We start from the raw sequence: 24,722 nt of genomic DNA, 5'->3' as shown, positions 1-24,722 counted from the left end.
ATGTGAAGCGTTCAATGAAAAGGAACTGATATATCAGATGGTTAGAATAAATAATGTTCATATGTATATGTTTGAAACTGTTTTGTTTAATATTGCAGTAAAATATAACGATCTGGTGATCAAATTTTTTTGGTTAAGTAGTTCGACTTATAGGAAATCAATATCTTACTAGGTTAAGACCCGCGCCTTATGCGGGATGAACATTATATATATAAATTATTTTATATATTATATGTTTATAACATATTATGAAATAATAAATATATATTGAATAATTAAAAAGTCATTATATACTACTTATATAATTAAATTGGTGTGAACATATAAATAAATTTTATAAATCGGAAAAATATTTTTTTTATTTGATATGATATATAATTAAATTTAAATGATAGTAACATATATGTGGTAAATTTTAATATTAATATTTATTAGATGATGCTTTTTGCTCATAGTTTTTTTTTATCATTTGTATCTGTTATAGCAAAAAGTCTAATTAGTGATAACAAAATTTTCACTGTGGGATTAATGGTTTAAATAATGTATAATATTTTTAAAAATTAAGTTGTCAATATTTTTCAAATTTTTTATCAAAAAAATGTTCAAAGTAAATTTCAAAATTAAGATATTTATGTATTTTTATATGGCATATAGTTTAATTTAAAATGATACATATATTTATATATCTTTTATTTTTGATACTTATTAAATGAGACTTTCAACTTATATTATTTTTTAATTATTTGTATCATGTCATAACAAATGTTTTAAATCATAGATCACAAAATTTGAATGTGAAACTTTTAACAGTTTTAGTAATTTATACTCGTTTTTAAAAATTCAAAATATAATATATAAATAATTTTAATAATTTTTATTATATGGTTACTATGATTGTTTAATTTATTTTAATAGCTTAAAATGAAACAAATATAATTATAATACACACTTATTTTTATCAAATCTTTATTATTCAAAATCATTAATTGTTATATATACTTTAGCCACATTAGGCAATTCCGTAATCTTATTTAAGGAAATAATGAAGCACATTAATAATGTATTTATTGTGGTTTAATAAAAAGCTTATTATATATTTAGATGAACCAACATATTTCTCTAAGGATTCTAAGAATCATTCTAGTGATGACACGTGGCTACAAAAAAATGTTGCAATGCTTCTCAAATAATATGTAGGGGATTATTCTATTTAAGTAGTTCGACTTATAGGAAATCAATATCTTACGTCTTCTGATTTTCATTCTATTTCAAAAATGTTTATCAGTTTTGGTCAAGCCGCCCTCCTTAGCTAATAAGAAGTTGAATTTAGCTTTCTGTGGTGTAGACTGCTTCAAACATTTCACCGAAAATAATTCTTCTATATTATATCTTGTTATGTTTATTTTGGTAATTATTATAAATCGAACAGACTTAAAAAAATTATGTAAATCGTGTTTATAATCTCTATATTTTATTTGTTTCTTATGCATAAATGCATTTATCTCCCTCCTAAATGAATTAAAAGAAGAAAATAAGATCATATGGTTAAGAATTGCAAGGTTTGGTCTTTGACTCTTTGGAGATGTTGATGATATTTTTTTTTGCAAGAACATGTCTTGCAATATGCAGAGATTTTAAAATCTAAATAGTTTTAAAACTATAGTAAACGTTTATAAAACTATAGTTTTCTCTTTTAATTCAATGTTTTACAATAAATTTAGCATAGCCGCTCTTTTAATAAATTTATATTAAACCCAAAAGTAAAAAAAAGAAGACCATTATACAGCCTACTATAATTTAGAAGGCATGGTCTTTAACGTACTGCTGGACTTACCGTACGCCCTTCTAGTTCTAGACACCGTGAAATGGACGCTTAAAAAAGGTAAAACCCGTGTTAATTATTCTTATATATTGCCACATAATTGTTCTACCTTTAGAGACATGTTTTTTTTTTTGACAAATGGTGTTCTATTAGAATGCAAGAAAATACTACAAACTATGACTTTATGGCTATACAGTTTTATAAAGAGAAAACAAAGAGAAATGAATTAAACAAATGCAAAAAAGCTTAATGTTTATTGTATCTATTAAAACAGAAATCATGACTTCTTTCATGTATGATATTTCATTTTGGGCCATTTCTTAGAAAATAATCACATTTGATTATCTTATCATATATTTTTATAAGAAATATAATCACAAGTATATCTTAATAAGATCAACAATATACTAATCTCAATTTTTTTTACCGTTAATATGTGTTAAATTCAAAAATTTGTATTCAAGATCAATCAATTAAATATACCAACTAATTTATAAAGAATATAACTAACATATTAATCTAATAATTATAACAAGATATATAATTATTTCGGAGGCCATTAACTATTTTAAGCTCATGTCATTAACTATATTTTGTTTCTTCATATGTTATGCAATCATAATATATGATTGTGTATACTAGTCTTAGTATTATGTTATGCAACCATAACATATGATTTTTTTTTGACATCCCATAACATATGATTATTGTTATTATAACTTTGATGATGTCAAAAAATTATCACAACATGTGATTGTTTTTTTAATATTATGAACAATATTTATTAAATTAATAACATTATAAAACATATAATAGACCTTGTTTATAATCACACAGCTAAATTGAAATATATGTAATACTATTTATTTAATAATTATAATCTATCAGACCAGGCATATTTTAAACCCTGGTTTTTAAATTTATTGATTTTACCAATACTATATTTGTAAATCACAAAATTATAATTATATTATAACAAAAAGATTTTAAATTTTCTAAGAATATTCTACTTTTAAAACAAAAAATTAAACTAACCACAAAATTACTAAATCTTAAAATCCTAAAGATGACTTATATCTCATTTTAGTATAGTTTGCAAAAACTATAAATACTTGCAAAGAAATATTTTTAAAATGATATTAAAATTATATCAAAATAGATTTTATTAAATATTTTGATAATTAGAAAAAGTAATGAATACCATGTCTTTTAATCTAAGTTATTGTTAAAACTAACAAATTATCAGCACAAATAATATCTAGAGTGTACAACGCATATGCTAAAACGTCGTCAAGTTCTCTCTAAAACGTTGTTCAAACGTTAAATCTAAATTGAAAAATAATTTGACATATAAAATAAATTGTTTTATATATAAAAGATACAAAATATAGCATATTTTGTCTGTGAAACAAATGTATTTACAAATATAGATGTACTAATATATATTCAACTAAATGACACTACTTTGAGAAAGCAAAGCTTCGGAGACTGCTCCAACGATGGTTTATGAGGCACTAGCTTGGTTCTTGATCTCACTAGTAGCACATGATTATTCTTATGATTCTTTTTGTACATAAAACTTTTTCCTTATAATATAAATTTAACATTTCACCAAAAATAATATATATATATATATATATATTATCAACTAAATGACACTATTTCCATTTTTTCTTACTTTGACATTTAGATTTGCTTACATAAATTAAGATTTTTTTTTTAATTTTGTATTTTGTCTAACCAAAAACATCATAAAAGTAATAAATTTGCATTGAAAATTGATTTTTTCATCTAATTTCAGTGAAAACATTCTTTAAAACGTCATACTAAAAAAAAACAAAGTGAATATGTTTTACAAACAAAAACATTCAAATTGTTTCACTTTATATAGAATTATAAAATTACAAGTTACCAGGCTTTGATGGTTTGTTAGGGGCACGAAATGTACGTGCATGCCTATCACCTCTTCACTCGGAGGTGGAGGCATTGATATGGGCAATGGAATGTGTGAGGAATTTACGACAATTTCAGGTTACGTTTGCAACAGATTGTTCTCAGTTGGTGAAGATGGTTTCGGAACCCGAGGAATGGCCTGCATTTGGAACCTACCTGGAAGACATCAAGTTTTTGAGAAGAAACTTCCACAACTCAGAGATCGTTCATGTACCAAGAACGGCGAATCAAAAAGCGGATAGCTTAGCACGCAGTGCCCGGCATCAACCGTCTTTCGTCGTACACATGGATGCAGAGTTACCAATTTGGTTTACAGAGTCAATATGAGTCTGTGAATTGTTTGCTGTCAAAAAAAAAAAAAATCAAATTACAAGTTACTTACCTACATATCAATTTGATTTTTTCACCGTTTAAAACATAAATACGCAACCAACATAACTTATAATCCTTCATTTCAATTTAAAAAAACACATGCGCTGCTGCGTGGATCAAACTCTAATCCATTTTAAAACACAACCATAACTGAAGGCAAGAAGCGGGAGATAAACTAAATATCTTTAACAGCAATTACTCATATATTTTGTCACTAAAATCAAGTTTTAGCAGTGCTTTGAAAATTGGACCAGACCGGTCGGTCAGAACATGACTCACCTTTATAACCGGTTCTAGATTATGCTAAAAACCTGATTTGAGTTAAACTGGCAAACTCGGTCAAAAACTGTCAAACTTGGTAAAACTGGTGATCGGTTCAAAATGAAAACTTGTTTTTTGTTAAAAAAAGTTCAAGTAAAAATAAAAAATAAAAAACTGTAAATTTTAAAAAGACTTTATGAAAAATTCATACTTTGTTTAATATCTATTTAAGTAAATTAAATTTTATTATATTTTATATATTTTGATTTTTTTCTTTTATTTTCATATAATATTTAGATTTTAACAATGATAGAAACTTTTATAAAAATAATACATATGTATAATAGTTATTTTGTCTAAAGATTAAAAGTTAAAATCCGATTCAACAAGCCGAGTTAGTCTCCGGTCCGATTTCAAAATATTGAGTTTTAGTTAAAATTTTAAGCACAAAAATATTAAACCAATCACATCAAAACACTGAGGAGTTTTTCGAAATTGTTTGAAATCTTCTTTCTTTCAATATTAAATTAATTAAATTAATATTATATAGCTAAAATATTTGGTTGATATTCTACCGGTAAGGATGTTGTCAAGAGCTTTTTAGAGATACGTTTACGAGCCATCCTAAAGTTGAAAGTTGAAACAGGTTATTTTTTTCACAAAAATCTTGGAATGGTATGTTGTCTATATAGAGATGTCAGAAGCATACATTCCAAAGTAATAATATATATAGTTTATCTCAAACGTATCCAACGTCATAGATACTGGAGATCTTGATACTTGGATCGTACTTTGAAATAAATATAATACGCTTGCTAAATATATGTGAAATCATCGTCGAAAATTTAATAACATATTCTTACGATCTTGTCGGTACAGCCTAATCTGGCAACGTAAGTAACGTATGCTACTATACTTTGCCGAGTCATAGATTCGTCGACGGTACGTCCTGCTACAGTATTTTGTTCAAATAGACTTCTTTATTTTTTATAGGGAAAATTCCTTAAAAATACACAGACTAATTTTCATTTGCTAATAAAATACACAAACTATTTTGACTCCCCGTTTAATACACGAATTAATTTCCGTTGCCTATTAAATACACAAACTTTCGAAATTCGTAGGTTTTACACATAGTTTTAGACGGTGTTATCTATATTTAACGGAGGTGAAGACGACATTAGTGTTTAATTAAACATGTGCTTAATTTATGAAAAGAAAATTCCTTAAAAATACACGAACTAATTTTTATTTGTTAATAAAATACACTAATTAATTTTCATTTGTTAATAAAATACACGAACTATTTTGGATCCCCATTTAATACACGAACTAATTTTTGCTTCTCATTTAATACACAAACTTTTAAAATTTTCAAATTTTGCACATCAATTTAGACGACGTCAACTATGTTTAACATGATTTAGTGGATGTCAACTATGTTTAACAAAAGTGAAATAGATTTTAGTGTTGAGTTAAACATGTGGTTAAACTGCGAAAGACAAATTCTTTGAAAATCCTTCGGATAGATTATTTTGGTAGTTTTCTTCTTCATAACACTTGCATAGTGTAAATTAACCTTGATTGACGAAAAATAAGAATCGGAAACTAATTCCAAAATCAGAAACTCGTTTAAAATTACCTAGTTTTCTTCATCATTTTTCATGACATGGAAATCAACTCCACTTTGAAGCAATATAAAATGAAATCAAAGCGAAGAAGAAGAAAAGTAACAGATTTTGATGAGTAAAAGAGGTTAGAATAGATTAGGGTGTCAAACTTGAATTGAAGCTAGCTTGAATATAAGTATCAATCGATTCGAGAGGTTTTGGTTGAGGGTGAGCGTGCTTTTCACATTTTAACCATACATTTAGTTAAAACTAAAGTCATTTATGTTAAACATAGTTGACGTCGTTTAAATCGATGTGTAAAATCTACAAATTTTAAAAGTTTGTGTATTAAATAGGAAACAAAAATTAGTTCGTGTATTAAATGGGGATCCAAAATAGTTTGTGTATTTTATTAACAAATGAAAATTAGTTCATGTATTTTTAAGGAATTTTTTTTTCATATATTAGACACATGTTTAATTAAACATTAACGTCGTCTTCACTTCCGTTAAACGTAGTTAACGCCGTCTAAAACGATGCGTAAAACCTGCGAATTTTAATAGTTTGTGTATTTAATAGACAACATAAATTAGTTTGTGTATTAAACGGGGATCCAAAATAGTTCGTGTATTTTATTAGCAAATAAAAATTAGTCCGTGTATTTTTAAGGAATTTTCTATTTCTTATACGGCATAGTATTTTGTGTTCTCAATTAATTAATGAAGTCAGAGCTATCTTAGTTTTATAAGTAGAAAGAGTCGTAGGCTGAACATTATTCATCTGATCGAGTTTTCTGGTTGGAACTTGGAAGGTCGATACAGTTGTACATTGTTTATGTGGTTTTTTCTTATTCTGATTTTGTAGATGGAATACTTTTTCAAAGCCAAAGTTATTAAAAAAAAGAATCGTACTATTATGAATTTATGGGCTTTGTTAAGGTTAGTAATATGTAAGTTCAGATTATATATTGCCATATTGGGCCAACTAATGAGTGGTTTAAGCCAACAATTCTCTTAGAAATGCATACATCAGAAGACGAATCAAGATACAAGGAATGAATGATAACAAGAGGGCCATTCTTAATATTAAATCTTGATGATTTATTTACGAAGTACAGTTTCTCTCATTTTATGTCTGTTAAAAGAGAGCCTAAAACTTGGATAAAAGTATAAAGTTTTTGAATTTGTTAAGCGGGCAATAGATGAGTAAAAAAGAAAGAAGAAGATTCATGTCATTGTACTTTACAACAGTTCATGTTTCCTATAAACTTTATTTACTCGAATAATCATCACGACGTGACAATCACACCATTCCAATAATCAAAATTAAGGAGCTAGCTAACCATTGACATTTTATGATTAGGGAGACAATAATCTCATCTACAACACTACCCTGGTATTGATACATTTTCTTATTCGTTACTTGACTTTGAGACCCTACAATATTCCTCCATTCATTCATAAATCAGTTTTAAATTATTAGTAATAGAATGCAACCCTAACTAAAAAATACTTTATTACCTGGAATAAGCTATCAAGTAGACAAATATAGAAATTGTAGTTTGTTCTTCAGATATTTTATTTAATGTAGTTGTACCCCAGGTTCTAAAACGTGGCCGATGCGGCCGATAACGCGGGGCAGAAATACGCTGTGCGGTGGTGAAGCATACCGATTTCGTCAAACTCGGGTATTAAATCGGAGTCACCAAAATAATTCACGTTTTTAGGGTTCGGAAGCTTGAAATCGGGTGTAATATGTTAGATCTACAAGTTTGATGCATAAACAGCCAGAAAAACATAAAAACAATGGAGGCAAAATATACCCTACTCTTAGTTTGCACTCGGTAACTGACACTCAGTTAAGACACAAGATGACCACTAGGCCACATTAACAATTGATGTTCTTTATGTAAACTGAGTAATAATATATACATTTATCAGAAAACTGAAAACGATACTCAAAACTAATCGTCGATTAATCTCCGATTTTTTTTCAACTCGCTAGACTCCAGTCGAGCGCCCGACTCGCGCCTAGCCTAGTTTTGTTGTACCCAATTCAGTAATAAAGCATAAATAACATAGTGCAACTAAAACTAATTAAATCAAAAGGCTATTTTGATATAAGAAAAAAAAATTCCAGTAGCATATGATCTAGCAACAATTAATAGTTTTAATTATCAACCAACATGATACTATGATGTTGTCGGTTCAAATTATTTTCCACAAATATCTTTAAATGCATGTCATAATAACTGAGTAATTATTAGATGTGGACCATTCATAACATGTTACATTCTTTTGACCCTAACCAGAAAAAAAAATTAATCAATTTATTTTAATTTCAAGGTCCAGGTCTTTATATGCATAAGTAAAAGTTTACGAGTAAGAATAACTTTATATTAACTTGTAAAAAATACTATTCCAAATAATTTATTTTAATTATGAGGTTTATGTATTTATATGGCTAATTAACTAAAATATTACTAAAAATAAATATTTTATTAACTTAAATTGTATACTTATTAATATTTATGTTTTCTGTTTGGAAAAAAATAGCGCGTCACTGTTCTTCCTTCCTCTTGTCTATCTAAAAAGAGATAACAGTTGACACAAGTAATCTCTCTCTCTCTCTCTCTCTGCCAATTAAAGCTTCTCTCTTTCCTCCGTTAGACCCGCTCTCTCTCCCTCTCCCAACTTTCTTCTTCGTCTTCAAGACAGGACCCACCTCATCTGCGTGTTCTCTCTTTCGACACGATGACCTCGAAGAACAACGGCTTGTCGGCCGCGCTCGTCTCGAATCTCCAGGACGTGCTTTCCAAGAGAAAAGGAGGAAGCGATGGATCCGCGGAGGAGGAGGAGCCTCCTCCGTCTACTTCTGTCTCCGTCGATGTTGCGGCCAAGGAGGAGATCGATGACTCCAGACCCATCGTTTTAGTCACGAATGGGGATGGGATTGATTCGATTGGGCTCGTCTCTCTCGTCGAGGCTTTGGTTAAGGAAGGGCTCTACAATGTCCATGTCTGTGCTCCTCAAACGTGAGCAAGATTTGGTTTTATGATTTGTTCAATTTTTCTTGTTAAAGTTTCCAACTTTGTGAATTGGAATGTGGCAGGGTTAAATCGGTTTCTTCTCATTCTATGACTCCTGGCGAAACCATTGCTGCGAGTTCTGCTGATATTAAAGGTGCCACCGCCTTTGAAGTTTCAGGTATTTGCGGATTTTGATTGAATGATCATTACATCTGTAAGCTGAAAGTTGAAGTCTTTTTGTTGAAACAAGATCCATTGATTCTCATTTTGTTGGAAAAGTCTTTTGCTAGTTTAGTGTCTTCATAGGCTTTAAGATTATTGTTTTTGTCTCAGGGACTACTGTGGACTGTATCTCATTAGGATTATCTGGAGCCCTTTTCGCTTGGTCAAAACCAATACTGGTTAGCATTTTTTAATCATATATGATATTATGATAGTTTATGCATCCTTCTCTTTGCTTCTTTTTCTTCAGGTAATCAGTGGAATCAATCAGGGATCAAGCTGTGGTCATCAAATGTAGGTGCTTTTGTCTTTGTATACTTGCTTGTTTGTCCATCTGCTATGTGTTTCCTGATGCGAGAATTTTTCAGGTTCTATTCTGGTGCGGTGGCTGGAGCCAGGGAAGCTTTGATTTCTGGAGTACCCTCTTTGTCAATATCATTGAACTGGTGAGTATATCATAGGAATGTATCAAATAACTAGTGAGTATATATAGCATTAGACGTTTTGGGTTTAAATGTTTTCTTATCTATTATTACAGGAAGAAAGATGAAAGCAAAGAAAGTGACTTTAAGGATGCTGTTGGTGTCTGTTTACCTTTGATAACCGCCACAATTAGAGACATTGAGAAAGGAGTTTTCCCTAAAGATTGCTCTCTCAGAATAGAAATTCCAACATCCCCCTCATCAAACAAGGTTTGCATTTTCGACTCAGAAACGGGTTGTTGGTTCGAGTTCTATGCTTGCATTGGTTACCATGTTCTTTGTTTTGTGAAATTAGAACCTCACTGGCTAATGGTTTAGGGAAGTTGATGTTTCATGTACATATATGAATAGGGTTTTAAGGTAACAAAACAAAGCATGTGGAGGCAGACTCCTAGCTGGCAAGCTGTTTCAGCTAACCGTCACCCTGGTGCTGGGAATTTCATGTCCAACCAACAAAGCCTAGGAGCTCAACTTGCCCAGCTTGGCAGAGATGCTTCAGCTGCTGTGAGTTAACTCCCCCTATTCAAAAGTTTTAAGCCTCAACTTTGTTATTTCTGTTAATTGTTGTTAGTTCAGAAGGTCATAGAATAGTTAATTGTTGTTATTTCTGTTAATTGTTGTTGTTGGCAGGGTTAAATCGGTTTCTTCTCATTCCATGACTCCTGGCGAAACCATTGCTGCGAGTTCTGCTGATATCAAAGGTGCCACAGCCTTTGAAGTTTCAGGTATTTGCTGATTTTGATTGAATGATCATTACATCTGTAAGCTGAAAGTTGAAGTCTTTTTGTTGAAACAAGATCCATTGAATCTCATTTTGTTGGAAAAGTCTTTTGCTAGTTTAGTGTCTTAATACACAGTGGTGTGAGTACCGTCTCGGTTCATAGGCTTTAAGGTTATTGTTTTTGTGAGTACAAAATGAAAGAAATGGGCGTTGACAATCCTGAATCATTTACTTATATGTGGCCGGCGTGAAAAAGTCTGGTCTCATTAATATGCGTCCTCGTGAGGATATCCCTAGATTTCGTGTGCTGGGTGCAACTGGCTGCTTCTGATGAAGCTGTAACTCACTGTGTAGCTGTGACTCCAACACATTATCCACTATCCCATTCCGCTGTTTCCTCTTCCTATTCCTCACATAGACCTGCACTGGCTTCTGATGAAGCTGTAACTCACAGTGTAGCTCTTCTTCCTCGTTCGTTCCCATCGGTTCCCGTAGAGGCTGTGTCTCATCACGAGGCTGAAAAGAGGAACTTTGAGGCTGAATAGGGGAATATTGAGTCTGTGACCGTAGCTCACCGTGTAGCTGTAACTCCCGCTCTTCTTCCTCGTTCATTCCCGTCGGTTCACATCTGTTCCCGTCCATTCTCGTCTGTTCCTCTATTTCATTTTGATGAAAAGAGGAATCTTGTTGCTCATTACCAGGCTGAAAAGAGGAATTTTGAGGCTGTGGCTCATCTTCCTCTTCTTCGTTTTGATGAAAAGAGGAATATTGAGGCTGTGTCTCATTATCAGGCTAAAAAGGGGAGGAATATTGAGGCTGTGGATCATCACGAGGCTGTCCTTTCAAAGCTTCCAATTGTGCTCTTAAGTCAAAAATCGCTTTGCCTTGTTGATCGGATTTCTTCTTCAATAACTCCACTTCTCTTTGAATTATCTCATCTTCTCCCACCTCCAGGTTTGTCTCTAAATTATCCCCATTTTTTCTCTTGTGTTCTCTTTGACTTCAACAACCCGATTGGATTGATCTTTTTCGTAGAGATGATCCCAGCAAATTTTCTTTTGTTCCATCAAAACAAGTTTCCAGTTGTTGATGGTGGAATGATCTGTTTCGGGTTCTTGGACTTCTGCCACCAGATGATGCTCATCAATCGTAGGTACCAAAATAGACTCGATATCCTATAAAAATAAAAAGCAATAAGTCTTTCGTACGTCTTCCTTAAGTCTTTAATGAGTTTTTCTGCCTCATCCGCTTATCAGTTGTACAAGCATACCAAAATCAAACCAGCATATTATACAACATATTATGCATTTCAAACTAAGAAACCAGCATACCAAAATCAAACTAACCTTATCAGTTCCTAATGATCTGTATATGCCATTCAGTGAAAAGCCTTTTTCGCCCGTTTTGCGAAATTCCATCTTACACATCCGTGGACATGTATTCACTGCTCCTCGTACAGGCAATCGATATTTGCTCTTGAGGTTTGCAATACATTCAAAAGGAAATATCTGCAGAGTTCAAAAATAAGTCAGTGAATTCAAAGTCTTTGATTCAGAAAGAAAGTACAACGCAGAAAGAAACCTCAAAGCCAAAAAGAAACCTCTAAGGGAGTAATGAAGCAGGGTAAATTCCAACTATTCAAGGAAGGCTTGGAACGCTCTGAAGGCTCTTTCATCTTGTCTGCCAGGATATCTAAGCAGTACTTAAATGACAGAGTATCCCATGGAAAAGTCTGACACAGATCTAAATGGTTCACTAACTTAAGGAAGAAGGGGTCTAAAAGAACTTTCCCTTTATTCTTCCTTCTTATAATGATATATCCTATGAAGTATAACAATGTCATTTTCACAAGATCTTCATTATCCTCAGCCATTGACAAGAATTTTTCTTCAACGTCTAACCGATCAACCTTATCTATGTATAAAAAGTTCCTATGAGCGAAACTGAGACTTAAACTATGCTTCTCTGCAAAGCTTTTCTTTGACGGGAGTTCATCGCATCACAATCCCGTTAACAAGGTATGTTCCCTAATGGAATATTTAACTGGGATGCCATTAACAACAGGCCACCACTGATTATCCTTGATGTAAGCAGTTCTAATAGCTAAAGCCCACAGTCCCATGACTTTATGAGAGCTGTATCTAGGCATATGAAAAACATGCTTAAACTGTGGGTGATGGTGAAACCAAACAATCTTATCATCCTTCAGCTTTGTCTCTATTACATCAAGTGTTTCCTTAACCCGGCACGACGTTCCCATTCTACACGTCTGCCTATAACAGGACGGATCAAATAACATTTCTGGCGAAGGAACAGACTCTGTACCCATCGAACCCCTAGCATATCAACATTCCAAAATTTCAACCCAAATCCACAACCCAAATACACAACACAAATCCAAAATTCAATTGATCCACTTACCTGTTGTCAGAGACTCCGACCATCGAACTAGGGTTTCGGAGGTCTTCGGCAATCGAACTCGGGTTCCGGGGGTCTGGAATCCTAGTTCGATGGTCGGAGTCTCTGACAACAGGTAAGTGGATCAATTGAATTGTGGATTTGTGTTGTGTATTTGGGTTGTGGATTTGGGTTGAAATTTTGTAATGTTGATATGCTAGGGGTTCGATGGGTACAGAGTCTGTTCCTCCGCCAGAAATGTTATTTGATCCGTCCTGTTATAGGCATATGTGTAGAATGGGAACGTCGTGCCGGGTTAAGGAAACACTTGATGTAATAGAAACAAAGCTGAAGGATGATAAGATTGCTTGGTTTCACCATCACCCACAGTTTAAGCATGTTTTTCATATTTCTAGATACAGCTGTCATAAACTCATGGGACTGTGGGCTTTAGCTACATCAAGGATAATCAGTGGTGCCCTGTTGTTAATGGCATCCCAATTAGATATTCCATTAGGGAACATGCCTTGTTAACGGGATTGTGATGCGATGAACTCCCGTCAAAGAAAGGCTTTGCAGAGAAGCATAGTTTAAGTCTCAGTTTCGCTCATAGAAACTTTTTAGACATAGATAAGGTTGATCGGTTAGACGTTGAAGAAAAATTCTTGTCAATGGCTGAGGATAATGAAGATCTTGTGAAAATGACATTGTTATACTTCATAGGATATATCATTATAAGAAGGAAGAATAAAGGAAAAGGTTTTTTAGACCCCTTCTTCCTTAAGTTAGTGAACCATTTAGATCTGTGTCAGACTTTTCCATGGGATACTCTGTCATTTAAGTACTGCTTAGATATCCTGGCAGACAAGATGAAAGAGCCTTCAGAGCGTTCCAAGCCTTCCTTGAATAGTTGGAATTTACCCTGCTTCATTACTCCCTTAGAGGTTTCTTTTTGGCTTTGAGGTTTCTTTCTGCGTTGTACTTTCTTTCTGAATCAAAGACTTTGAATTCACTGACTTATTTTTGAACTCTGCAGATATTTCCTTTTGAATGTATTGCAAACCTCAAGAGCAAATATCGATTGCCTGTACGAGGAGCAGTGAATACATGTCCACGGATGTGTAAGATGGAATTTCGCAAAACGGGCGAAAAAGGCTTTTCACTGAATGGCATATACAGATCATTAGGAACTGATAAGGTTAGTTTGATTTTGGTATGCTGGTTTCTTAGTTTGAAATGCATAATATGTTGTATAATATGCTGGTTTGATTTTGGTATGCTTGTACAACTGATAAGCGGATGAGGCAGAAAAACTCATTAAAGACTTAAGGAAGACGTACGAAAGACTTATTGCTTTTTATTTTTATAGGATATCGAGTCTATTTTGGTACCTACGATTGATGAGCATCATCTGGTGGCAGAAGTCCAAGAACCCGAAACAGATCATTCCACCATCAACAACTGGAAACTTGTTTTGATGAAACAAAAGAAAATTTGTTGGGATCATCTCTACGAAAAAGATCAATCCAACCGGGTTGTTGAAGTCAAAGAGAACACAAGAGAAAGAAATGGGGATAATTTAGAGACAAACCTGGAGGTGGGAGAAGATGAGATAATTCAAAGAGAAGTGGAGTTATTGAAGAAGAAATCCGATCAACAAGGCAAAGCGATTTTTGACTTAAGAGCACAATTGGAAGCTTTGAAAGGACAGCCTCGTGATGATCCACAGCCTCAATATTCCTCCCCTTTTTAGCCTGATAATGAGACACAGCCTCAATATTCCTCTTTTCATCAAAACGAAGAAGAGGAAGATGAGCCACAGCCTCAAAATTCCTCTTTTCAGCCTGGTAATGAGCAACAAGATTCCTCTTTTCATCAAAATGAAATAGAGGAACAGACGAGAATGGACGGGAACAGATGTGAACCGACGGGAATGAACGAGGAAGAAGAGCGGGAGTTACAGCTACACGGTGAGCTACGGTCACAGACTCAATATTCCCCTATTCAGCCTCAAAGTTCCTCTTTTCAGCCTCGTGATGAGACACAGCCTCTACGGGAACCGATGGGAACGAACGAGGAAGAAGAGCTACACTGTGAGTTACAGCTTCATCAGAAGCCAGTGCAGGTCTATGTGAGGAATAGGAAGAGGAAACAGCGGAATGGGATAGTGGATAATGTGTTGGAGTCACAGCTACACGGTGAGTTACAGCTTCATCAGAAGCAGCCAGTTGCACCCAGCACACGAAATCTAGGGATATCCTCACGAAGACGCATATTAATGAGACCAGACTTTTTCACGCCGGCCGCATATAAGTAAATGATTCAGGATTGTCAACGCCCATTTCTTTCATTTTGTATTCCCATGTTTCCGCTTCTAGTTTCCTGACTTGGTTCTGATGTTTAAGTTCTAATGTTTTAGATACTTTGCTTTCCGAACTGGTTTTAACAATCTAATACTGGTTATATCCAGTATGACAACACAGAAACATGATTGATATATTACTATGTTACAAGTACAAACATGAGAAGACTTCATGACGACTCCAGATGACTCTATGACGACTTTGTAAATAGCATTTTTATACTTGCGAAAACGGTCTCTTTGTTGTAACCCGAATCAACAATTAATACATGAACTAAACTATATGAACTAAATAGAAGTACTATATGAACTAAATAGAAAAATTAATAAGTTAACTTATTTATTTTTGAAAAAAAATCATTTAAAATATCATTCACCATTAAAAGATATTTAAATTCGTAAACCATGTATAAAATTTAATAAAATAATTACTTACAAAATTCAGATATGTACTAAAAATATACATGCTAAAGTATATTTTTAAACACAACAAGAAAATATAAATGATCCTACACAAATATCTATTCTATAGTATAACTAAAGAAATTATAAGAGAATTTTGTATGAAAACTGTAGAAATTAAAAATATATATTTTAAGGGGTTTATCTATTTGATCATTTCAGATTATAAATTTATATAATTACATACGTTCTGAAAAAAATCAGTTCCGGAAAAAATTTATAGTCAAAGGTGAAAGTCTATGAGAAGTAAGTCTTCATGAAAAATATATATATATATATTAAGGGGTTTATCTATTTGATTATTTCAGATTATAAATTTATATAATTACATAAGTTCTGAAAAAAATCAGTTCCGGAAAAAATTTATAGTTAAGGTGAAAGTCTATGAGAAGTACGTCTTTATGAAAAAAAAAAAATATATATATATATATATATATTAAGGGGTTTATCTATTTGATTATTTCAGATTATAAATTTATATAATTACGTACGTTTGGAAAAAAAATTATAGTCAAGGTGAAAGTCTTCTTAGAAGTAAGTCTTCCTGAAAGTCGTGTACGAGTCGTCATAAGGTCTTCATCAGGTCTTCATCAAGTCTTCTGGAAACAAATCTTATGTGAGTCGTTTGAAGGTCGTTATAAAGTCGTCTAGAACTCTTCCACGTATCTTTCTATTTGCTTTGTTATGTATTGTGTTATGACTTATTACCATCTATTGTCTTTCCACTTATGTATTTGTGTTATGACTTATTTCTATTGTCTTTTGACTTATGTACTTGTTTTATGACTTATTTCTATCGTCTTTTCACTTATGCACTTTCTGTTATGAACAATAGAACAAGTTCCTTGTTAGATGCACTACCAAACTAGTTGGTAGGAGGATAGGTTACAAAAAAAGTTACTCATATCCTACCTTGTTAACGTACTACAAGGTTACAAAAAAGGACAAAAGAGGTTACAAACTACACATCCAAGAGTTCTAACAAAAGTAAGCACCAAAAGGAGAGAAGATTACACATCACTAGCCTACGTACATATCCAAGTTGCTGTAGTCTGCATCATCTCCGTCCTTATAGTAGCAAAGATTATATTCAAACATCTCCGTCGCCATCTTCTCCCTAATAGTCCTGACGTTCTTTTCAGAAAAGGGAAATGATTTCATACCAAGAGCATGGCACTCGATGTACTTTCTGTGTATTTTCAATCATGACGACTTCGGATGAGTTAGGGAGACAATAATCTCATCTACAACACTACCCTCGTATTGATACATTTTCTAATTCGTTACTTGACTTTGAGACCCTACAATATTCCTCCATTCATTCATAAATCAGTTTTAAATTATTAGTAATAGAATGCAACCCTAACTAAAAAATACTTTATTACCTGGAATAAGCTATCAAGTAGACAAATATAGAAATTGTAGTTTGTCCTTCAGATATTTTATTTAATGTAGTTGTACCCCAGGTTCTAAAACGTGGCCGATGCGGCCGATAACGCGGGGCAGAAATACGCTGTGCGGTGGTGAAGCATACCGATTTCGTCAAACTCGGGTATTAAATCGGAGTCACCAAAATAATTCACGTTTTTAGGGTTCGGAAGCTTGAAATCGGGTGTAATATGTTAGATCTACAAGTTTGATGCATAAACAGCCAGAAAAACATAAAAACAATGGAGGCAAAATATACCCTACTCTTAGTTTGAACTCGGTAACTGACACTCAGTTAAAACACAAGATGACCACTAGGCCACATTAACAATTGATGTTCTTTATGTAAACTGAGTAATAATATATACATTTATCAGAAAACTGAAAACGATACTCAAAACTAATCGTCGATTAATCTCCGATTTTTCTTCAACTCGCTAGACTCCGGTCGAGCGCCCGATTCGCGCCTAGTTTTGAATTGTACCCAATTCAGTAATAAAGCATAAATAACATAGTGCAACTAAAACTAATTAAATCAAAAGGCTATTTTGATATAAGAAAAAAAAATTCCAGTAGCATATGATCTAGCAACAATTAACAGTTTTAATTATCAACCAACATGATACTATGATGTTGTCGGTTCAAATTATTTTCCACAAATATCTTTAAATGCATGTCATAATAACTGAGTAATTATTAGATGTGGACCATTCATAACATGTTACATTCTTTTGACCCTAACCAGAAAAAAAAAATTAAATTTATTTTAATTTCAAGGTCCAGGTCTTTATATGCATAAGTAAGAGTTTACGAGTAAGAATAATTTTATATTAACTTGTAAAAAATACTATTCCAAATAATTTATTTTAATTATGAGGTTTATGTATTTATATGGCTAAATATTTTATTAACTTAAATTGTATACTTATTAATATTTATGTTTTCTGTTTGGAAAAAAAATAGCGGGTCACTGTTCTTCCTCTTGTCTATCTAAAAAGAGATAACAGTTGACACAGGTAATCTCTCTCTCTCTCTGCCAATTAAAGCTTCTCTCTTTCCTCCGTTAGACCCGCTCTCTCTCTCTCTCCCAACTTTCTTCTTCGTCTTCAAGACAGGACCCACCTCATCTGCGTGCTCTCTCTTTCGACACGATGACCTCGAAGAACAACGGCTTGTCGGCCGCGCTCGTCTCGAATCTCCAGGACGTGCTTTCCAAGAGAAAAGGAGGAAGCGATGGATCCGCGGAGGAGGAGGAGCCTCCTCCGTCTACTTCTGTCTCCGTCGATGTTGCGGCCAAGGAGGAGATCGATGACTCCAGACCCATCGTTTTAGTCACGAATGGGGATGGGATTGATTCGATTGGGCTCGTCTCTCTCGTCGAGGCTTTGGTTAAGGAAGGGCTCTACAATGTCCATGTCTGTGCTCCTCAAACGTGAGCAAGATTTGGTTTTGTGATTTGTTCAATTTTTCTTGTTAAAGTTTCAAACTTTTAGTGACCCACAAGGCTTGTGAATGTGGCAGGGATAAATCGGCTTCTTCTCATTCTATGACTCCTGGAGAAACCATTGCTGCGAGTTCCGCTGGTATCAAAGGTGCCACAGCCTTTGAAGTTTCAGGTGAATGATCATTACATCTATAAGCTGAAAGTTGAAGTCTTTTTGTTGGTTGTTGGAATAGTCTTTTGCATCATGGTGTGAGTACCGTCTCTGTTCATAGGCTTTGAGATTATTGTTGTTTTTGTCTCAGGGACTCCTGTGGACTGCATCTCATTAGGATTATCCGGAGCGCTTTTCGCTTGGTCAAAACCAATACTGGTTTAGCATTTTTTTTAATCATCTCCCCATCATATATGATGTTATGGTATCTTCTAATGTTATGCATCCTTTTCCTTATTTTCTTCAGATAATTAGTGGAATCAATCAGGGCTCAAGCTGTGGGCATCAAATGTATGTGCTTTTTTTCTTAACTAGTTATTCCTTGTCTGTCCATCTGCTTTGTGTTTCCTGATGCGAGAATCTTTCAGGTTCTATTCCGGTGGAGTGGCTGGAGCCAGGGAAGCCTTGATTTCTGGAGTACCCTCTTTGTGTTTATCATTGAACTGGTGCGTATATCATGGGAATGCGTGCTGATATATGTCATAGAACTAGTGATTATTTATCATGGGACGTTTTGGTCATACTTCTTATTTTCTTATCTATTATCACAGGAAGAAAGATGAAAGCAAAGAAAGTGACTTTAAGGATGCTGTTGGTGTCTGTTTACCTTTGATAACCGCCACAATTAGAGACATTGAGAAAGGAGTTTTCCCTAAAGATTGCTCTCTCAGAATAGAAATTCCAACATCCCCCTCATCAAACAAGGTTTGCATTTTCGACTCAGAAACGGGTTGTTGGTTCGAGTTCTATGCTTGCATTGGTTACCATGTTCTTTGTTTTGTGAAATTAGAACCTCACTGGCTAATGGTTTAGGGAAGTTGATGTTTCATGTACATATATGAATAGGGTTTTAAGGTAACAAAACAAAGCATGTGGAGGCAGACTCCTAGCTGCCAAGCTGTTTCAGCTAACCGTCACCCTGGTGCTGGGAATTTCATGTCCAACCAACAAAGCCTAGGAGCTCAACTTGCTCAGCTTGGCAGAGATGCTTCAGCTGCTGTGAGTTAATTCCTTCTATTCAAAAGTTATAAACCTCAACTTTGTTTTCACAAGGTCCAAAAGTAGTTAATTAGATACTGAGATTAAGATATCTGGTGATCTCAGGGAGCGGCTCGTCGTTTCACCACACAGAAGAAGAGTATTGTGGAGATTGAATCGGTTGGTGTTGCTGCTAAAACTGATAGCCGTGTTAAGAAATACTTCCGCCTAGAGGTAAAGAAGAACTTTGAGACGTTCTCTTCACAAATCCTTTGGATATTGATAGTATGTACCATTGTGTTTGAGATCCTGAGTCCTGACTATGTTAATATGCAGTTTGTGGGTAAAGAACAAGAAGAGCATACGGATGAAGATTTGGATATCAAGGCTCTAGAAGATGGTTTTGTAAGTTGGCATGATCACACGCTCTTCTCTGGTCTGGAATCTAAGCTACTTTACTGAACTCTTTTTTGTAATGACAGGTTTCTGTGACTCCATTGTCGCTACTTCCAAAGATGGATTCAGAAACTCAAGCCGCAGCATCAGAATGGATCTCCAAAGCCCTTAATGCTGATCAATGAAAAAGGTCCTTCTAGTAAATTATGTTACATGATTTGGCCAAACAAATCTGGTAACTAGATTCAGCATGTGTGTGTCGTTTTAACCCTTTTGTTTATTCTATTTATTCGATTTCCCTCGTGGCTTGCTTCTGTTGGCTTGTTTGTTTGTCAGTAGCTGTTTTGGAACACTTGCCTTTGTAATTGAAAAGGGTCGGTCTACTTTTATTATCTTCTAAATTCGTAGAAACTTTGTTTTTGTATACCTTTTGATCGAGAAGAACGGTCCCAGATCCCCTGGATGACACTATTGCTTCAGCTGAGATATGTATCATGAGCTATCTTTGAGTTTTGCCTCATAAAGGAGGTAGTGAGATTTCTAATGTGAAGCATGTTGTTATTGATCAGATATATGAAGAGAGCTATCTTTGAGTTTTGCTTAATAAAGGAGGTAGGGAGGTTTCCAATGTGAAACATGTTGATATTGCATTGAATTTATTTTTCAATATCCTACAAGTGTGACCCACCTTTTTTTCATAGCTTCCATCAAATCTTTACATAATCATAGGGACAATAAGTCTTTGCTTGTTAGTTTTATTGAACGCTGAACAAGCATCGCTTTGAGGGCTATGGAGATGTTGTCAAAGCAACATGTGATATGAAGGTGAATACTCTCCTTCATCTGCTACTATGTATCGCTTTGATTTAATTTGAAGGTATTCAGATGCTTCTACGTAGCTACACACCTCTTGGATACCATCATTACCTTGTGATGCATCGAGCCCAAGTCTCTTCGTCCTTACCAGTTACCACATAAGAAGGAACCGAGTAGTTTTCGAAAAACCGAACTAATTTATTACCGAACCGAAAACCAGATTTTTTTTTAATAAACCTACCTTTGGTTCGGCGAGCTCGGTTATAAACCGCAGGCCTAGTCTACAGCATCTGTAACATATGTTGCTGTTGTATAAATGCAAACTTAACTTTCTCAGTGTCAACACCACATGACAACGAATCAGAGTTGTATCTCGATGGGTATGCGAAAAACGACCACAATAATCACAAGTTCCTCAAGGTTCACAGGCACTCGGACCACGTTGATCCCATGCTGCATTTCATGAGTGACGATACATATTTACTTTCGGTGAGGCTTAGGTTACTACACTGGGATGCGTTTCCTTTGACAGACTTTCCTCCCCGGTTCCTTCCACTAGGTCTTGTCGAAGTCAGTTTACGTTACAGCAATCTCACAAGCTTGATGAAAGGAACCAAGGTAAACGCTCTTCAGTGTGCAGTGATTACTACCACATTTTAACTAACAATTTGCTTATTCCTTGTTGGTTTATCTTCTTATCCCCAGTGGTTACTACACTTGAGAAGACTAGACTTGACAGTGTCTAAGAATCTTGAACAGCTTCCAGATCTTTCGCATGCGGTGAAGTTGGAAGAAGTGATAACTCAAGGCTGCAAGAGGCTCAAGAGGATTCCAGAGTCCATTAGTAACCTTACTAGCCTGACAATGCTTGATGTCACAGACTGTGATGAGCTTACTAGTAACTACCACATCACCGTAAAGGAATTCACTGGGCGTTCTTGGCAGATTATTTTGTATTTCTCAAGTAATGAAGTGGAAATGAGGTCCGCTACATATCTATCCATTGGAGGAAACATACAAATTCAGATGGTGGGGCTTGCCGGCAACGTTGATCACCTTTGTTTTAGTTCTGAGAAACAAGCACCTCATGTACTGACAGGGATGTACCAGCAACCACTTCTGTTTTATGGTCATAAACGGAGGACGAAGAAAGTAGAGCAGCAGAGGCATCGACCCAGTAGGTCAGAGTTCCACGGTTTTAATGCCGTAGAGATCATCAGGTTCAACTACAAGAGTGATGCTGCTGCAAGTTTCCTCTGTCATAGCCTTTATCTCAACTCTCAAGATGAGCATCTGATCACTCAGTTTCTTAACGAGGGACAAAACGAAGAGGTATGTTTTCAAGCTTTTGTCATTTCTTGTTGAGTGAAAGTGCTCCAGTTCACTCAGCAGTCTTTACTTGGTTGTGTGCTTCTGAGTGTGTGTCACAAATAGCTTAGGCTAGAGACTGGGACAATAGAAGTTCACAAGAACTTGTCTTCAGGGTTTTGATTGGGTTCACATCACATCTTCTTCTGTTATAACTTCCGAATTTATGGTGACACTGACACAACACAAGTCACAAGGCATGTGAAACAGAATGTGCAAGAATCAACTCAGCCTTTTTGCTCTTTCGTGGTTTCTTTGTTTGTTATTAGCTGTTTGAGAAGCATGTATGTTCGTAACTAGGGAAAGAAAACGGTCGGGGTCTTAATTCCACTACTACCCTCCCCTGTTTGTTCCAAGTTCTTGAAAAGCATAAACCTATTTACACAGTGTTCACAAAAAGTAAATGATTTATTTATAGGATTTCGACATGATATAGGTACACAAAACAATGAGTAGAACTGTTTCTTAGACAATTGTAGAGATGGATAAAATCTGAATCTTGGAATGGATTGGATTCATAGATATTGAAAGATAATACTTTGATTTGGCAAATCACTAGCAGTGTGCTGCTTTTTATTTGAAAAGATTTATCAGATTGTGCTTCTGTATGTGTGTTGCGTTTTCACTTTTCATGAACTTTGTGCTTCCGTAGTTTACGGTAAAGATGTAGTAGACACACAAACTTTAGACAGCCAAAAGAGTTATGCTCACACTGGAAATGTTTAAATACATCATGACAATACAACTAACACTCATTGAAATTGTTGTTCACAGTTAACGCCTTGAAAGTGAATATAACATCTTCACGGAAGCTTTGATTAAAATAAAATAAAAACATCTCCATGGAAGCAATCTTGTAAAGTGATTCATTCACCTACTCATTACTTAAGAGGCAAGATAAAATGAAGGATGTGGTCTTTCTCAATTGCTCTTTTCATGACATAATACATCAAAGTCCTCTTTGATTTTTGACCAAAGAAAAGGTAATTAACTTTTGATTTTGGTCACTGGGGGTGGGGGATTATGAGTCCTCCGGTACCCACGTGTCCAACTTCTCATGGATCGAGATTAAGGACTCAAAAGCCTATAAACAATTATTATGTTTTGGTTGTTCCAAGTATAATGGATGCATATGACTATGCTTGACTTGCACTAAAGCTTTCTTTCATTGCAGGAAAAAGGTTAGGTACTTGATTAAGAACCAAACCTAAGTTTTAGTATAATAAAATCCTTATTCCATTCTCATTTTACATGCCTACACTTTCCTTAAACTGCTATACTATATTAAAATAATGGTTGTAACAAAGTCTATAACTTGTAGACAGTGCCGTCCCTGATAAATTTGGTGGCCTGAAGCATATTTATATACAGTAACATTATATTTATTTGTAAAATATATTTATATAATATATATGCATATATAATAGTTTCTCTTTTTCAAATACAAAGTGAAATGGTAGTTTAATTTTTTTTTTAACTCATAGTAGTTTAGTTATGTCAGATTATTAGTAGACATTTTAATAAAATAAAAATCACTAGTTTGAATTGAACTATTATTATTTGTAATGTTAAGTAACACAAGGAGAAAAAAGAAACAGATAAGTTATTTGTTTGACAAAAAAAAACATATAAGTTATTTAAACTACATGTCGCAATAGAAAAAAAAAAAAGAAGGACACCATAACGTTGAAGATGCAGACTCCAACTGAAACAAAGATGAATATGTTTTTAACCACTTAACTATAATCATTCTTTTTCAAAAAATGTGGCCTCATATTTTGTAATAATTTTGTGGCCTAAAGCTCTAGTTTCACTGGTCTTATGGCAGGGACGGCCCTGCTTGTAGATCAAAACTGAAATCTGATTCCAAATTAATTTATTCCAAAGAGCGTGTTAATTACGAGATAAGAAGAGGGTGGGAGATGACTAAACAATAAGTAATGACCCAAATGCAATTAAGGACGGTTCACACAAGTTTAAGAGCTTTCATAGTCTCCAAACGACAACACACTTCCAACAAAAAGGCTAATCCTCTTATTATTAAAACAGAAACCTTGTGTTGGACTTACTATTTATTTTGAAAGTTTTTATATTAAATACATCTTTCTACTTTATAGTTAAATCTAGGCCTGAGATTTTTATCCGAGATCCGGATTCGATCCGAGATTCGATCCGAGATTCGATCCGGATCCTATCCGACAATTCGGATATCCAGAGGGGTCGAATCCGGATCCGGATAGTAAAATGTTGGATCCATCAAAGCCGGATCCGGATCCAAATATCTTAATTTTTAAGTCCAGATATCCGGATCCGTAAGTTGTATTAATAAATATTTTAAAAATAGTAATATATATATATAAATTAATTTTATTTAATATATTTTTATTTT

At 34.1% G+C, this 24,722-nt stretch overlaps 3 protein-coding genes across 4 annotated transcripts; all 3 read left to right on the top strand.

The window, feature by feature from the left end:
* Window positions 1–8,605: 8,605 nt before the first annotated feature.
* LOC106399614 (5'-nucleotidase SurE-like) lies at window positions 8,606–16,994 on the top strand. 2 transcript variants are annotated; one of them, XM_022702798.2, is made up of 9 exons: window positions 8,606–9,052; window positions 9,130–9,224; window positions 9,380–9,447; window positions 9,519–9,562; window positions 9,637–9,714; window positions 9,807–9,960; window positions 10,102–10,254; window positions 10,381–10,475; window positions 16,624–16,994. In XM_022702798.2, exons 1-8 carry the CDS (start codon window positions 8,772–8,774, stop codon window positions 10,384–10,386), a joined length of 879 nt encoding a protein of 292 aa, XP_022558519.1. In that variant the 5' UTR covers window positions 8,606–8,771; the 3' UTR covers window positions 10,387–10,475; window positions 16,624–16,994. The 2 variants fall into 2 exon arrangements, with proteins under 2 accessions (XP_022558519.1, XP_048613365.1); XM_048757408.1 differs by lacking the exon at window positions 16,624–16,994 and adding an exon at window positions 15,339–16,493.
* Window positions 16,995–17,960: 966 nt separating this feature from the next.
* On the top strand, window positions 17,961–20,635 carry LOC106399584 (5'-nucleotidase SurE-like). The gene is made up of 11 exons (XM_013840051.3): window positions 17,961–18,136; window positions 18,232–18,552; window positions 18,642–18,736; window positions 18,867–18,934; window positions 19,023–19,066; window positions 19,144–19,221; window positions 19,327–19,480; window positions 19,622–19,774; window positions 19,880–19,987; window positions 20,090–20,158; window positions 20,236–20,635. Exons 2-11 carry the CDS (start codon window positions 18,272–18,274, stop codon window positions 20,332–20,334), a joined length of 1,149 nt encoding a protein of 382 aa, XP_013695505.2. The 5' UTR covers window positions 17,961–18,136; window positions 18,232–18,271; the 3' UTR covers window positions 20,335–20,635.
* Window positions 20,636–20,866: 231 nt separating this feature from the next.
* On the top strand, window positions 20,867–23,727 carry LOC106413216. Its single transcript, XM_022708654.2, has 2 exons — window positions 20,867–21,583; window positions 21,671–23,727. The coding sequence occupies exons 1-2, from the start codon at window positions 21,416–21,418 to the stop codon at window positions 22,328–22,330; spliced, it is 828 nt and encodes a 275-aa protein (XP_022564375.2). The 5' UTR covers window positions 20,867–21,415; the 3' UTR covers window positions 22,331–23,727.
* The last annotated feature ends 995 nt before the right edge of the window (window positions 23,728–24,722 follow it).

Source organism: Brassica napus, chromosome A2 (assembly GCF_020379485.1).
Source record: "Brassica napus cultivar Da-Ae chromosome A2, Da-Ae, whole genome shotgun sequence".
Taxonomy (NCBI): domain Eukaryota; kingdom Viridiplantae; phylum Streptophyta; class Magnoliopsida; order Brassicales; family Brassicaceae; genus Brassica; species Brassica napus.
This window is presented reverse-complemented; position numbering and strand designations above follow the sequence as displayed.

Bases quoted from the DNA above. Each gene is read 5' to 3' on its own strand.
- LOC106413216 (XM_022708654.2), top strand. From the start codon at position 21,416: ATGCTGCATTTCATGAGTGACGATACATATTTACTTTCGGTGAGGCTT. The intron at 21,584-21,670 runs GTAAACGCTCTT...TCTTATCCCCAG, and splicing joins GCTTGATGAAAGGAACCAAG to TGGTTACTACACTTGAGAAG.
- LOC106399584 (XM_013840051.3), top strand. From the start codon at position 18,272: ATGACCTCGAAGAACAACGGCTTGTCGGCCGCGCTCGTCTCGAATCTC. The intron at 18,553-18,641 runs GTGAGCAAGATT...TGAATGTGGCAG, and splicing joins CATGTCTGTGCTCCTCAAAC to GGATAAATCGGCTTCTTCTC. The intron at 19,067-19,143 runs GTATGTGCTTTT...AGAATCTTTCAG, and splicing joins TCAAGCTGTGGGCATCAAAT to GTTCTATTCCGGTGGAGTGG.
- LOC106399614 (XM_022702798.2), top strand. From the start codon at position 8,772: ATGACCTCGAAGAACAACGGCTTGTCGGCCGCGCTCGTCTCGAATCTC. The intron at 9,225-9,379 runs GTATTTGCGGAT...TTTTTGTCTCAG, and splicing joins CACCGCCTTTGAAGTTTCAG to GGACTACTGTGGACTGTATC. The intron at 9,961-10,101 runs GTTTGCATTTTC...ATATATGAATAG, and splicing joins CATCCCCCTCATCAAACAAG to GGTTTTAAGGTAACAAAACA.